This window comes from Paroedura picta, chromosome 6 (assembly GCF_049243985.1).
Source record: "Paroedura picta isolate Pp20150507F chromosome 6, Ppicta_v3.0, whole genome shotgun sequence".
NCBI classification, from domain to species: domain Eukaryota; kingdom Metazoa; phylum Chordata; class Lepidosauria; order Squamata; family Gekkonidae; genus Paroedura; species Paroedura picta.
Window position 1 is genome coordinate 59,739,144 of NC_135374.1, and position 14,574 is coordinate 59,753,717.

General features: G+C 44.0%; 1 protein-coding gene across 2 annotated transcripts in view; it reads left to right on the forward strand.

Moving 5' to 3' along the window:
- The window catches only part of DOP1B (DOP1 leucine zipper like protein B), an 82,327-nt gene that overhangs the window by 20,124 nt on the left and 47,629 nt on the right, over positions 1-14,574 (forward strand). For both annotated transcript variants that reach the window (XM_077342657.1, XM_077342658.1), the window contains exons 7-11: positions 5,673-5,796; positions 7,553-7,662; positions 8,062-8,176; positions 10,735-10,855; positions 13,141-13,260. In XM_077342657.1, coding sequence (XP_077198772.1) covers positions 5,673-5,796; positions 7,553-7,662; positions 8,062-8,176; positions 10,735-10,855; positions 13,141-13,260 — 590 coding nt within the window. The remainder of the gene's footprint in view (positions 1-5,672; positions 5,797-7,552; positions 7,663-8,061; positions 8,177-10,734; positions 10,856-13,140; positions 13,261-14,574) is intronic.

Below are 14,574 nucleotides of genomic sequence, written 5' to 3' on the forward strand. Positions count from 1 at the left end.
TGTGTGTCAGTCTCCGTTTGTCTCTCCTCTTAAAAAAAAAAAAAAACCTCCCCACCCCGTTAAAGACTCGGCTCTGGGAAAGGCCGTTAATGGCAAACCTCCCAGCGAAGCCCCATTGCCAGGCCTCCCTGACTCAGAAAGGGAGGAATATGGGGACTTGGCCAAGCAAAGACCCTCCTGGCCCACTAAAGCAGCGCGCAAAAGACCCCATTGGAGCCCTGATAGGGAGGATTATCCTTCTACAGCAGATGAGTCCTCAGTAAACGAAGATGGGGAATTTTTATCTGATGAAGAAGTGATTGAAATTATGGAATTACCTGAGGTGTCCAAAAGATTTTTTAAACCAGAAGACTATCAGTATCTGCTATCAAAATGCCTTAATGCATTGGACCTAAAATGGAAACAGGGGACGGAGGATCCAGAGGATCAGGACCCTAGAAGGCCTTATGGCAATAAAGAATACTTTCCCCCAGAGGAGGATGTTCCTAGAAACTTTCCACTACCAGTATTTTTTGAGAAAAAATTCAGAGCAGAATGGCAAAAGCCCATGGCAAACAGGCAGTTACCAGCGTATGCAAAAAAGCTGTATACTATGCCTGATTACTCAGAGGAAATCTTAAGAACCCCGATTGTGAATGCCCCGGTAGTAGGGCTGCAATCCTATGGTCTTCTCTTGGAAGATGGCCAGGGATCTTTAAGGGATATAATGGATAGGAAGGCGGATTTTGCCTTACGTAAAACTCATGAAACCTTAGCAATGTCTCTAAGAGCATCTTCAATAGTGTCAATTGTATCCAGAGCCACAATCATGTGGGTCAAGAAGCTAATTCAGCTGTTGCCGGAACCAGATAAGAGAGTGGCAGAAGGAATGAACAGAGTGCTAAAAGCAGCTTGTTTTTCAGCAGACGCCACCCTGGACGCATCCATCTTCAACGCCAGAGCCATGGCCACAGCGGCAGCTGCGAGAAGGACACTGTGGCTGAGAGCATGGCAGGCAGACGCAAAAGCAAAATCAATCGTCACTGCTTATCCATTTCATGGATCCAAACTGTTCGGGGAGTCTTTGGACAAGGTCCTGGTGGAGACACGTGATAAAAAGCGCGTAATGCCAAGGAACTTGAGAAGAACGGATAGACGGTTCTCCCAACTCGCAGGTAACTCCTTTCGTGCCTTCGGCTCATATAACAGGCAAAGACAAGACAGGAGATCTAGCTGGTCCAACACCAGACAGAACTTCAGGGGTGGCTACTCCAACAGGTTCCAGAGGGGAAACCATCCTCCAAAGCAGGAAAGAGACGGAAAGCCTCACAAGGCGTGACTCCCTCATCCCGGTGGGAGGAAGACTAGCCCTATTCTTGGAGCAGTGGACAAGATACCAGGCAGACAGCTGGTCGTTGGAAATCATAGAAAAGGGCTACGCCATAGAATTCCTCAAGTTCCCACCAAACCACTTCGTCCAATCACCCTTCCCAAAATCAAAACCAAAGCTGGAAAGAGCCCAAGCCGCCATACAACATCTGATCAACATCGGAGCCATAGAACCCGTACCTCATGGCGAGGAAAGGACGGGAGTGTACTCGGTGTTCTTCACAGTACCCAAATCCAACGGGGATTGGCGAGCTGTGTTAGACCTAAAATTCCTGAATCGCTTCATCAAGCTTCGCTACTTCAGAATGGAAACTCTCAAATCCATCTCGGAGGCGATACAAAAAGGAGAGTACCTTACATCGCTAGACCTCACGGAAGCGTACCTGCACATTCCGATCCGAAGACGTCACAAGAAGTTCCTCAGGTTCTGCGTGGGTCAGAACCACTATCAGTACAGGGCTTTACCGTTTGGACTCTCGACAGCACCCAGAGTTTCCTCGAAGCTGTTAATCGCCCCGGTAGCCTACTTACGGAAGCAAGGAATTCACCTGCATCCATATTTAGACGACCTGTTACTAAGGGCCCAGTCCCTCCAGCAAGCAAACAGCCACACCGCAATTGCGTTGCAAATCCTTCGAGACTTTGGGTTCATCGTGAACCTTCAGAATTGCTCGCTAACCCCGTCCCAGTCCCTTAGACATCTGGGGGTACTGATCGACACGGTGACATCCAGACTCTTCATGACAGAAGGAAAAATACAAAAAAATCAAAAACCTGGCAAATCAGATAATAAGAGGAAGATCATCGTCCCTAATGACGCTGGCAAGTATGATGGGCGTCTTGGTGTCGAACCTCTGCACAGTGGAATGGGGAAGACTGCATTCTCGCCAGCTTCAGAGCTTGTTACAACCATTCCAACACCAGATCTCCATAAAACTGGACAAGAAAGTGAAGGTTAACCTGTCAAAAGGAAAGCTATTCGGTCCCAGATGGGAAAAGCAACTGTTCACGGACGCGGGTCTGAGAGGTTGGGGAGCCACGCTGGAGGGCCAATCAGCCCAGGGAAAATGGTCCTCAGAAGAGTCAAAACTCCCAATAAATGTCCTGGAAATGAAGGCGGTCTCCAGAGCTCTACAACACTTCCGATGTCGAATAAAAAACACTCATGTGTTGGTGAGAACGGACAACGTAGCAACCAAAGCCTACCTGAACAACCAGAGCGGATCCAGGTCCTCAAGCCTTCACAGGGAAGCCATGCAGGCCTTGTGTTGGGCGGAGACCAACCTGTTATCAATAAGGGCAGAATACATAAAAGGAAAAGAAAACGTCCAAGCAGACTGGCTGAGCAGAGCGACGGTGTCCGCAGCGGAATGGCGTCTGAAGCCTGAAATCTTCGCCTGGATAACGTCAATCTTTGGTCAGCCCAAGCTGGACCTGTTTGCAACAATGGAGAACAGCCAGATGCCCAGGTTCTTTTCCAGATACTTCCATCCGTCAGCGGAAAAGACGGATGCTCTGCTGGCCCAGTGGCCAAAGGGCTTGCTCTACGCCTTTCCACCGTTTCCGGTGATCACACGCCTACTCGCAAGGATAAAAGAGCTCAAGGCGGAGGTGATACTAATAGCTCCGAAGTGGCCTCGTCGGCCGTGGTTTTCAACCCTGGTGTGCCTGTCAGTGCGGGAGCCACTGCAGATTCCAGTACAGCCGGATATGCTCCAACAAGGTCCCATTTGGCATCCAGACCCGGAATGGCTCCAACTGACCGCCTGGAGGTTGAGCGGGACTGTTTAGTCACGGAAGGCTACAGTACTGAAGTAGTGGAGACGATTATGGCTTCCAGGCGCCAGTCCACTAACAGAATCTACAATGCCTCATGGAAGGCATTCGTTCGCTGGTGCCGGCGGAAGAAGGTGGATCACCTGGCTCCAAGGTTGCAAGACGTATTGCAGTTCCTCCAAGATGGTCTGGCACAAAGACTGAAGGTGGCGACTCTTCGGCGACAAGTGGCTGCCTTAGTATCTGTCCTTCCAAATTTTAAGGGCAAGCCGATTTCGAGGCACCCTCATATCCGCTTCCTAAAAGGGGCCACCCAAATCCAAGGCCCAATTACCCATGGATTCCCCACTTGGAATCTGAATAAGGTTTTAACGGGAATGACGAGACACCCCTTTGAGCCCATAATGGATATTTCATTAAAACATCTGAGGATGAAGACAATATTCCTTACAGCAGTGACTTCAGCCAGAAGGATATCAGAACTGGCAGCTCTATCGGTCAGGAAAGAACTCTGCATCTTTCACAAGGATAAAGTGGTACTAAGAACAGATCCAGCCTTCAAACCGAAGGTGCTGTCCAATTTTCATCTTAACCAAGATTTGGTCTTACTGCCCTTTTGTCCAAACCCGGTCCATCCGAAGGAGATAACTTGGCACAACCTGAATTTGCGGCGCTCCTTAAAAGCTTATATTATCAGAACAGAGAATATAAGAAGGTCTGACTCGTTATTTGTGTCCATTGCAGCCCCAAACCAGGGCTCGAAGCTGTCCAACAGGGCTATCGGTAGTTGCCTCAGGGCAGCTATTGCGGAAGCGTACGTGGCTCAGAAGTTAACTCCGCCACCTGGTGTCACGGCTCACTCAGTACGGAGTACGGCAACGTCAGCGGCCTTGTTCGGTAGGGCATCAATTCTCGAAATATGCAGACCAGCAACATGGGCCAACGCCTCGACATTCATTCGCCATTACAAGATAGACGCTTACAGCTCAGCGGAAGCTGCATTTGGGCGAAGAGTGCTGCAAAACGTGATTAATGCGGATGACGATGGCCCACCCTGATTCTACGGACTGCTATGGGAGGTCCCAGCAAGATGTCCTCGCCCCAGGAGGAGAATGACCATTGAATACATACCGAGAAGGGTCCTTCTCTCCTGGGATATAAGAGGACATCTTGATCCCTCCCTTCCATCGTCAAATTAAAGAAAAGAATACTTAGTCGTAAGGCATTTGGAAGTTGCCTCAGAGCAGAGTTTTCGACATGTCATAACGTGTTTCTTCCATGTTTCTGATTGTGATGTGTCTCTAGTTCTTCTTCTGTTTAGGAGGTTCCTAGGTTATATGTTTGTGGTTATATATGCCTAAAATGCGAACAGCTATGGCAGTGGGCGAACTGAAGAGGCCGGGTGAGTGCCACCTAGGGACCGGAAGAAGAACTGTTAAGTTCCTGCCTCCCTTGATCTGACGGTGGAATCTCACCCAGCAAGATGTCCTCTTATACCCCAGGAGAGAAGGACCCTTCTCGGTATGTATTCAATGGTCATTCTCAACCAGAAAAAGATAAAATAATAGTTTAACTGTACCTATAATTGTTTCCTTCTTTTTTCTTTTTCTTTCTTTTTGGTAATAGAATTTATCTTAAAGATGACAGTTGTAACAGCATTGGCATCCTGTATCTAAAAACAGTAGGGAATATATGTCTGTGCATTGGGAAAGAGAGAGAAAAAGTTTGGTGGCAGAGCTATGCTTTATGGTACCATTATTCCTCTACAGTTTCAGGCAGATTTAATTTTTTGGAACTTGTTTTGTAAATAAGAAATTGATTCCCATCACTAAAGAATTCTAAACATTCTTCTCCTGTCTGTTTTTGTTGGGGGCAATTTCCCTCCTTTCATTGCATGCCTCCATTTTGCCCATCATGCTGCTACTGAACATCGGATCAAACTGGACACTTCCTTCCTGTGCTTTAATTGTAATAATGCTGCTTCTTGCATTTCCCGCATTTGGGTTGCCCCTCTGTTACCAGATCTTCATACATTTCTTATGTATGCAGATACATCTAGGCTCACTCAAAGAAGGGAAGGGGGAGATCTGTTTTCTCAATATCTGCACAGATAATTGTATTGCCTTCTGGGATAAATACCAGGATAAAATGGTAGCTTTTCAAGAAGTTCACTGCCGCGTATGGCTCCCAAAGCATCATACTGCTTTACCTTTATTAAACTAAATTTATTATGGAGTGAGTCAATAAATAAATTAAAAGATGGGAAGGCTGAAAATGGTGGTAACTTACTCTTTTTCATGAAAGATAAAAAAGCCTTTGATATTACCAGGCATTTCTGTTATACCCTGGACATGAAGAATACCTACTTATTATAGTTCTGCCAAATTTCAAAGAATTGCAAGCTTACTCATTATCTCTAAATTGTTAGTATTTTCTCCATGGTATTATGGTTTTATTTGTTACTGGATTTCCTTTTTTGCTTGTAAAAAGTACAAATAAAGTTGATTTGTTTCTGTTCCTTTTTTTAGGATCCCAGCGAAAGTGCTATACCATTGTCTAGGTCTGATTTAGTCTGTCTTCTCTCGGCAGCTGCCCAAACTCTCTTAAGAAGAGATATGTCCTTGAACAGAAGGTTATATGCATGGTTGTTAGGTACTGCACATATAGTAGCGCTGTCTTTATGTTGTGCTTGAGTGGATCTAAATCACTGCCGTTAAAATGCAGCAGGTTTGAGTCCAGCAGCAGGTTAGAGATTAATAGAATTTTTGAAGTATGTGCTTTTTGAGAGTCTCTAAGGTGCTGCTTGATTTAAATCTAGTTGTTCTGCTGCAAATCTGCACAGCTACCTTCTGAAACGATCTTTTGAAATGTATCAGTGTTTAAAAGAGGGATTTACCTTGAAATACTGAAGCTTAATGTTTATTAAGTTATAAAATATAATTTGCAGGTTTCATCTGACACATACTGTCTTAATGGACAGCTTGTCACTGATTAAAATGGCTTCTTTACAGAATTGTTATCATGTGTGCTCTGCACAATAGTTCCAGAGGGCCTACAAGACAAAGTTGTTCCGCTAGGCCTATGGTTGAGGGCAGGTATCTAACACTGAATGAACACTGGTCTCCCTATCCAAAAAAACCCCACTCTGACCAACATAACCAACCATCAGAAAAGTTTTTAAAAGGCAGTTTAAAATTAATCTATTTAAATTTATCTGTAACCATTAGTGCCCCTTATATTTGTGAAAAGGCACTAAGGGAAGAGCGCTGACCAGGTAGGTGTATGGGACACATACACCGGTGTCCAAACACTGTTTCTGGCTCCGCAGGCCAATCTGCATGCACCCAGCAAAGTTGGGCACCTGCAGATTGGGCCAGCTCCTATGGCACCCGCCCCCAGGGCGCTCTCCCCAGGCGCGGAGGCTGACCAGGCTGCTGCTCCCAACGCCTGCCAGTGCGGCCACCTGCCACCAACTTCGCCCATGCTGCCAGCACCTCAGGCTGATCAGTGGAGGAGGACAGCAGTGCCACACTGTCCTTCCTGGCCGAGTAGGAGCCAGGGAGCCCCATGGCCAGCCAAGCCCACCGCTCTGGCCACTCGCCAGCCCGGACGCCTGCTCGCCACCTCACCCACACTGACACTGTGCCACACAGGTAGGCGATACCACGGCCGCTGTGCCCTCCCCCCACTAGTGCCTGTTGCATCCCTGGGTGCAACGGGCTTTATGGCTAGTGTGTGAGTGAGTGTGTGTGTATATATATAGTTGTGTTTTTTTGCATGTTCACCACCTGAACCACCTGGGAAGGATGGGTTAAAATAATAGTTTATTATTATTAAAGTCAGATGAATACACAGTGTATCTTTAATTAATGCCACATATCTATGCTTTTTACTGTATGAAATATGACTTACATAATGAATCTGTTTCACAGAAAAATTATAATTTGTATACAAGTCTGTTTAGCACTGCCTCTCAAGAATTCCATTTTCATAAATCACAGGTTTGGTTTCCTGTAGGCTGCATTCAGACCTTTAGCTTAACCAGAAACAAAACTTTATATGAACTTAGAAATATTGCCAGGGTTATATGCATACGTGGCTCCTTCCTCTGTCTCACCTCCATCCTTCCATGGTGGTTTAAGTAAATGCAGGTATCCATGATCTACCATTGCAGGAATGTAGCTTTACCACTGTGCTTGCTTTTAAGTGGATCCTACTACAAATCATAATAAGAGCCTATGATTTCTACTGAACTTAACTGGTACACTCATGATGTGAAGGAGAGCTGCCAGGGTGTGGGGAGGGAGAAATTTGTTCATCTTTTCTGTAATTGCCTGTGATATTAACCTGGAAATAAAGTAGTCATAATATGCGAACAGCTTTCCATATTTCTCTGTTTCATTCTTAGGTTCTGATATCAAAGGAGGTTCTTTTGTTCCAGATTCTTCTGTTCCAATGTCCTTAGAAGACCATGCAGTCTATTTTTTTGAAAAATATTCCAGAGATCTTCTAGTTGAAGTAGGTATATACATGTACAATATTCCTTCAAGGGTGTAACCATTATTACAATGCATATTAATAGAAAGTTCAAAGATTTGCTTATTCTACTGAAATATACATATGATGATGCTGAAATCCATCAAATCCCTACCTCTAAATCATGTTTGGTTGAGAGCAAAAGTGAATTGGGCCACATACTGGGAAAAGGGGGAAAGCTCACTCTCACTCTGATAGTCTTTTTGTGATGAATTTCCTCCCATCATACCCTTACTTTCAACCATCTGAGGACATTGACCCGGAAGCAGGCAAAAAGGAAACTAATGTCAAAACTAAGTTGGATGTTCCATATAAGGGGCGAGAATCCTTGTCGGTTGATTTTTTGCTTATGGTATTTATATTTTAATACTGTTTCAACAGGGATTGATTGAAATCTTACATCAGAAGTTTGTAGACTGTGACATAGAGGAACAGCACCATGCATATTTGAAACCTTTTCGTATTCTCATCAGCCTACTTGACAAACCTGAAATAGGTAAGAAATATCTCTAAAGAGAATATATGGGAGGTGGGCATGATCTCTTGGGCCTCAGTGGCATTCCCCAGATGCTTTGCTAGTCAGAGGCCCATATTTACTTAGGGACTCAAGACAGAATAGGGATTTTGTAAGTGTACTATCCATTCTGCTGCCCATCAGTGTCTCAGCCTGAGCTGACAGAGACAATATTGGGCTTGGCATTTAGTGCCCTGTTTGTTGTCCTTGGCCAAGGGTGTCCCAGGAGCAGCTCAGGTCTTCATGATCTCAGTGACAAGTACAGGGCTGTCCTGGAGCATTCTGGTGCTTACACATACAGTGGGTCATTAACGTGATGTGTTTTTTTCTGGGCATAAAGTACATTGTTTTGTAAAGGTGGAGTTCTCCACTCTGCTCCACTCTGTGATTTAGACTCTTGGACACTCTGAACCTTCTCCTTAACAACTAAGTCCATCATGAATAGGTGCCTGGATAAGGTAGTGGTATATATGAGGGCCAATAAAGACGAGACTGAGGTGCTGTTGGTCAGTGGAAAAGCTGCTTTGGGGACTGTGGAGCCAACCTGTTTGGGGAATGGGTTCGACAGCCTCTGAGGGAACAGTTTTATAGTTCAGGGGTGCAACTTGAATCCTTTCTAAGGTTAGAGGCTTAAGTCTCCATATCATATAACACCTTTTATCAGTTCCTACTGGTTTGACAGCTATGGCCATTCCTCAAAAAGCATGATTTGACTATAGTGATCCATGCTGATTGCATTGAAGTTAGAAGCTGACTTTGAAAATGGTTTGGAAACATCAGTTGGTATAAACTGCTGGCCAGGCTACTGTCAACACTTGGGTACAGGTGTCATTTCATCCTGTCCTATAAGATGTGCCCTAGTACCCATCCATTTTTAGGCACAGTTCATGGCCATATGTGGTCAGGGTCCCACGTAACTCAAGGACCATCTGCTGGCCTATAGTTCCTGAAAAGTGATGCACTCTATTCATTCAAACAGATGGGTAATCCCTGGCCCCAAAGAAATCCATCTGGCCTAGACCAGAGCCAGGGCCTTTTTAACTATGGCCCCAGCCTGGTGGAATGAGCTTCCAAATTAAATCAGGGACTTAATGGAGCTTAAATAGTTCCATAGCACCTGCAAAATGGAGCTCTTCTGCCAGGTTTTGGGTTGAGGCCAGTAATGAGAGGGAGGCCTCCCTGAAACCTGGTACCATTCTTGCCAGGTTGCTCTGATGCTCTAAATGTCCCCAAGTTTATGATCATAGTTTGACTACTGCCAGCCTTCTAATCTGTTGTGGTTGCCTTTAGTGGATAATGCTCCTAGTTTTTATGATTGAAATTGACTGGGTTTGTTTGTTTTTTGTTTGTTTTATTATTGTAAATTGTTTCAGTGTACCTTTTCATTCTTACTTGCTCTATGTACACCACTTCAAGACATCATAGTGAGGGGTGGTATATAAATTAAATGAATGAATAAATAAATAAATAATTAAAGTACTGGTTCTTACCTTGAAGGCCTTAAATGGCTTGGGCCAGGGTACCTGTAGGACTGTCTCCTCCTATGCTACTCACATCCCACCCCCACTCCTTTTCAGCTGTGCTTCTCAAGATTTGCTCTCTGTGGTTCCACATTCAGAGGCAGGTGGCAACTAGATGCTGGGAATTTCTGTGGTGGCTTTTTGACTTTGAAATGCTCTTCTCCTTGAGGCTCACCTGGCATTTTCTTTCCCTTTTTTTCGTGCCAGGCTAAAACACACCTTTTTCCCCAGGATTTAAATTCAGTATTTATCTTAACTAACTTTTTAATGGTCTACTTCTGTTTTATGGATGGGTTTTATGCAGCCCCTGTCCAATGGGTTTGTTTTTAATACTGTGATTTTTAATTCTAAGTTACCCCAAGCAGGACTCTAAAGAGGTGGCATAGAAATATTATAAATCAATACAGAATTAAAGTATGTTACATTGTGGTGAATTCCAGATATCTGCATCTAGGTTACCTAGCTGTCTGTTGAAGGCAAGATTGATATCTGGCAGTTCTCTTTCTCTTGAAAGATGACTCAACAATAGAAAATAGCTGAGAAAGCCTCATGCATGTGAAGAAGGCCAGGAAAGGGAGGTGACAGGAACCCAGTCAGAACACTCTGACACAGCAGAGAATAAGGCAGGGAGCCAAGCAGAGGCAGGAAGGAGCACAGTCAGAAGGCAAGGCTGATCTTGGACTTGGGAAGGCCAGAATGTAGGACACTAAGTGGCAACCCTGAGCAGCAGGGGAAAGAGCAGGGCAGGGAGGCAGGCCAGCAGCAGGGGAAAGAGGCAGGGAAGGCTTCCCTTTGCTTTTATAGTCTCCTAGGTGGTGCAGCTGGAAGAAAATTAGAGGGGGCCAGGGCATGCTATAAAAGGGAAGGGAACATACTTGTTGAGGGAGGAAGTAAGAGGCTGAGCTCAGATGGCTGGGGTGAGGGAGATATTTTGAACTGTCAAGAAAAATGTATTTAATGTTCAGGAATGTAATTTAATTATAATAGGACTTTGGATTAATTTTTTTTCTCTTGTTGCAGGACCACCAGTTGTTGGTGATGTGTTTCTTGAAGTGATCCGAGCCTTTTACTCTTATTGCAAGGATACACTAGGTTCTGATCTTAAACTTAGCTACAGTCAGAATGGCAGTCTCCTTTCAAGGTATAGTTTCTAGTTCAAATCGATTGATTACACAAACTCATTAATTCTACTAAGTTAATAAAGTACTATTCAAGATCATTTATCTTGCTAAGTAAATAAAGAACAATAGAGGTTGGGATTCAGACAGGCATTTTCCTGGAACTACCACAAACAAAGTTTCTAACCTCTTTTTATATCTACAAACCAGGTGTGTGAGCCCAATTCAAGTCTAGTACATGGGAAGGATTTTTTTTACCCTCCTCCACCCCTTCCCTTTTTCCTGATCTGAATTGACTGCAAAATCCCATTGTGTGTGCAGCCAGCGTGGTGTAGTGGTTAAGAGTGGCAGCTTCTAATCTGGCAAGCTGAGTTTGATTCCCCACTCTTCCACATGCAGCCAGCTTGGTGACCTTGGGGTTGTCATAGCCCTGATAGTGCTGTTTTCACAGAGCAGTAATATCAGTTCTCTCTCAGCCCTGCCTACTTCACATGGTGTAGGGGGTGGACGTGAAAGCAATTTTAAGCTGCTTTGAGACTTTATTGTTATTGAAAAACAGGGTATAAAAACCAACTTTTCTCCTTAAACATAAAAGGACACAGGGAAAATGCTCAAAACCTCTCTTCTCCCTATACTGTAGTCCTGATCTGAATCAGACCTGATTTTTAGGGAATTAAATATTGGAAATTCTATTAATGGATCTCCGATAATGACACTAATGTTTTGAGTCATCTTTTCCACGAGTTTCTGAGCTAACCACAAGTTGTGTCATATAAAGGCTTTCTGCCTTTAGAAATTATTTTTAATGTGTTTTAAGGGAACCATTGAAATCAACTAGTTTGATTTAAAGCTTAGAACTAGCAATGCCTGTAGTCACCATGATTCAGATTGATTACAGAGTCTGTGGAACTATAATTTCATGGTCTCTTACCTTAAACAGGTGAATTCATGTTGAATTTGACTTGGTCTTGTTCCCTCTTAAGCCCAGCCTTGTTCTGATATAGTTCTCACTGTGGGGCCTCCATTGTACTTAGTGCTTTGGAAGTGACCCAATGAAAAGGCTTAATGGGGAATACAGTTCCCTCCTCTGCTATACAACAAACCTATACCTTAACTATCAGCAGGGTTTATAAGAATCCATGGGAGCTAAAACTTTTGCTGATCTCTGCAATGTGCAGCAAAACCTAGATGCAAGTATCAATTCTTGTGGCCCGATTAGAATTTCAGAATTTACAGAATCCTAATCATCTGTGATCTCTTCATCTGACACTCTGCTGTGACAGCACCAAAAGTCTAATGGGGGTATGGGGAATTGAGGCCTCCCTTATATAAATATGAATGTGAAAGAAGGCAGCTCTCAAAGAGGGCTAGTCCTGGGTGTAAGCTGCACGGAGCTTATATTGCAATTCCAGGCCGATTCAGTCCCTGCCGTCTACACAGAATGCAATTTCCGTTTTGAATTGGGGCGATTTAAATATTCCCTCTGCAACAAACATGATTGATCCGGAGTGACCCTACCTTTTCTTTGTGATTTCCTGGAGTGCTTTTAACCCTGGATAAATTAAAAATCGCATTCCTAAAACGTGCAGCTGTTTCCATTTCCCTGAGCTAAAAGCTGCCGAGCCTCCAATTGGTAAGGGAGTCCATTCAAATGCTTCCGGTTACGAAACTTTCCTCTCAAGATGTATTGTTTCTCTTTGTTTCCCTCTGGAATTTGTTTTCTCTGGATTTGCCTCTTCTCTGAAAAGCTGCTGGTTAGCTGGCTTTCGTTTTTCTTTTTTAATGAACGTTATTGCAAAACCGGGGAGGGGAGGGGAGGGGAGGGGAGGGGGTGGTGTTTACCTTCCGGTGCCTGCAATTTAGACAAGCCTCCAGCTGATTCTCCACCGGCAGTCAAACGGAGGAGAAAACCTCCGCCCTCTCCAAATCAAGTGCAGAGCACTTTCTGTTTCAAATTGGGGGGAAATAATCAGGAAGACCCAAGCTCAAATCGATCTGAATTCAACAGGAATAAATAAAGTGCAGATTCAGCCCTGGGATGACCTTTGGAGAGTTTGGCTTAGCCTATAATGGCTGAGTATTCTCCCTTATTCCCTCTCTCTTCTCACTACTTAGAACCAGTTAATTCTCGCACTATGTAAAGGTGAAAGATTTAAGAGGTTTTGATCTTTAAATATTTAAAGTTGTGTTAAAGCTCTTCAAAATGTATTCAATATTGTTGTCCTTAGAACCCTTTGCTTGACAGTTCAGAATTTTTAAAATTACTGCTTGGCTATTTTATCATCCTTTTATTGACTCTGTATCCTAGTGCAATCAAAGAAAACAAGAATGCCTCTGAGATTGTAAAAACTGTCAACCTGTTGATCACATCCTTAAGCACTGATTTCCTCTGGGATTATATGACTAGATGTTTTGAAGACTGCTTCAGGTAGCTATGCATTTTATATTTTTGCTTGAATAACGGTGGAGTCGAACTAAGGGCGAGTGATTATGCTTATTCCAATAGCAAAAATAAAGTGTTTATTGCTTTGCTTATTTTTTGCTTATTTTTTGCTGATTTGTCTTGTTGGTCTAATCCAAAGTTAACTGTGAGCTAGGCAATCTTAATAGTGGTGTGGAGACCAAGATAAGTTGACTTTTTCAAGCTCCTGTTACCAGAAATGCTTAGAATTCATTTGCAAACTGTCCAAAAATTCACTCACAAAATGTCAATGACAGGGGATCTTTGGTTTGTGCGTTGGTCACTTAGAGCAGTGGTCCCTAACCTTTTTATCACCGGGGACCACTCAACGCCGGGGACCACTCACCGAGGACCACTCAATGAGGCCCGGGGGGGGGGGGAGTTTACTCCTCTACTCTCAATCACTGCCCTAACGCTCTCTGATCACTATGGTAATGTTTAAACATCTCTTCAAAATAAGATACAGACACGCCACAACAATGAACATAAGGAACATTTTATTTTCATGGAAATTTTAACTCATGACAATGACAAATCAATGGGAACCCTGAGCTTGTTTCTCTGCAACGAGATAGTCCCATCTGGGAGTGATGGGGGACAATGACACCCAAAGTGTATTGTAAAGGGCCGGGGGGGTGAAATAAAGGGCCGGGGGGAGAAGGCGTCCTTTGGGGCCCACCTCCAATTAGTCGAAGGACCACATGTGGTCGGCGCTCCACAGGTTGGGGATCGCTAACTTAGAGGAGGGCAGGGAAAGGTTCCTATTGGCAGCAGAGGATGTGTGTAGAATGATATTGACTAGGTATGGGGGGGGAATTCACAGTTAGAGTAGTTCAGCGGTGGAATAGGTTGCCTAAGGAGGTGGTGAGTTCCCCTTCACTGACAGTCTTCAAGCAGTGGCTGGACAGATACATATCCTAGATGCTTTAGGCTGATCCTGCATTCAGCAGAGAGTTGGACTAGATGGTCTATATGTGTCCCCTTTCAGCTCTATAATTCTATGATTCTATAAATGAACATAAGCTAGGGCAACATTTCAGGAAGGGGCTTGGGGTGACAGGCAGTGAGAGCAATAAGACTTTACTGAACACAAAGAAAAATAGGAATATTTAGGTACATAAGTTGGAAGAGCAATGTAAAATAAAATTGGTGGAATTTCTGAACTGCAGATAACTAGATGACATCCATAAGTCACACAAGCCTTTATTGCTTTGCTAATTTTTAAAACCATGGAGAGTTTTGTTGTGGAAAATATAATCAGTCTCTCATACCTTTTGGAAC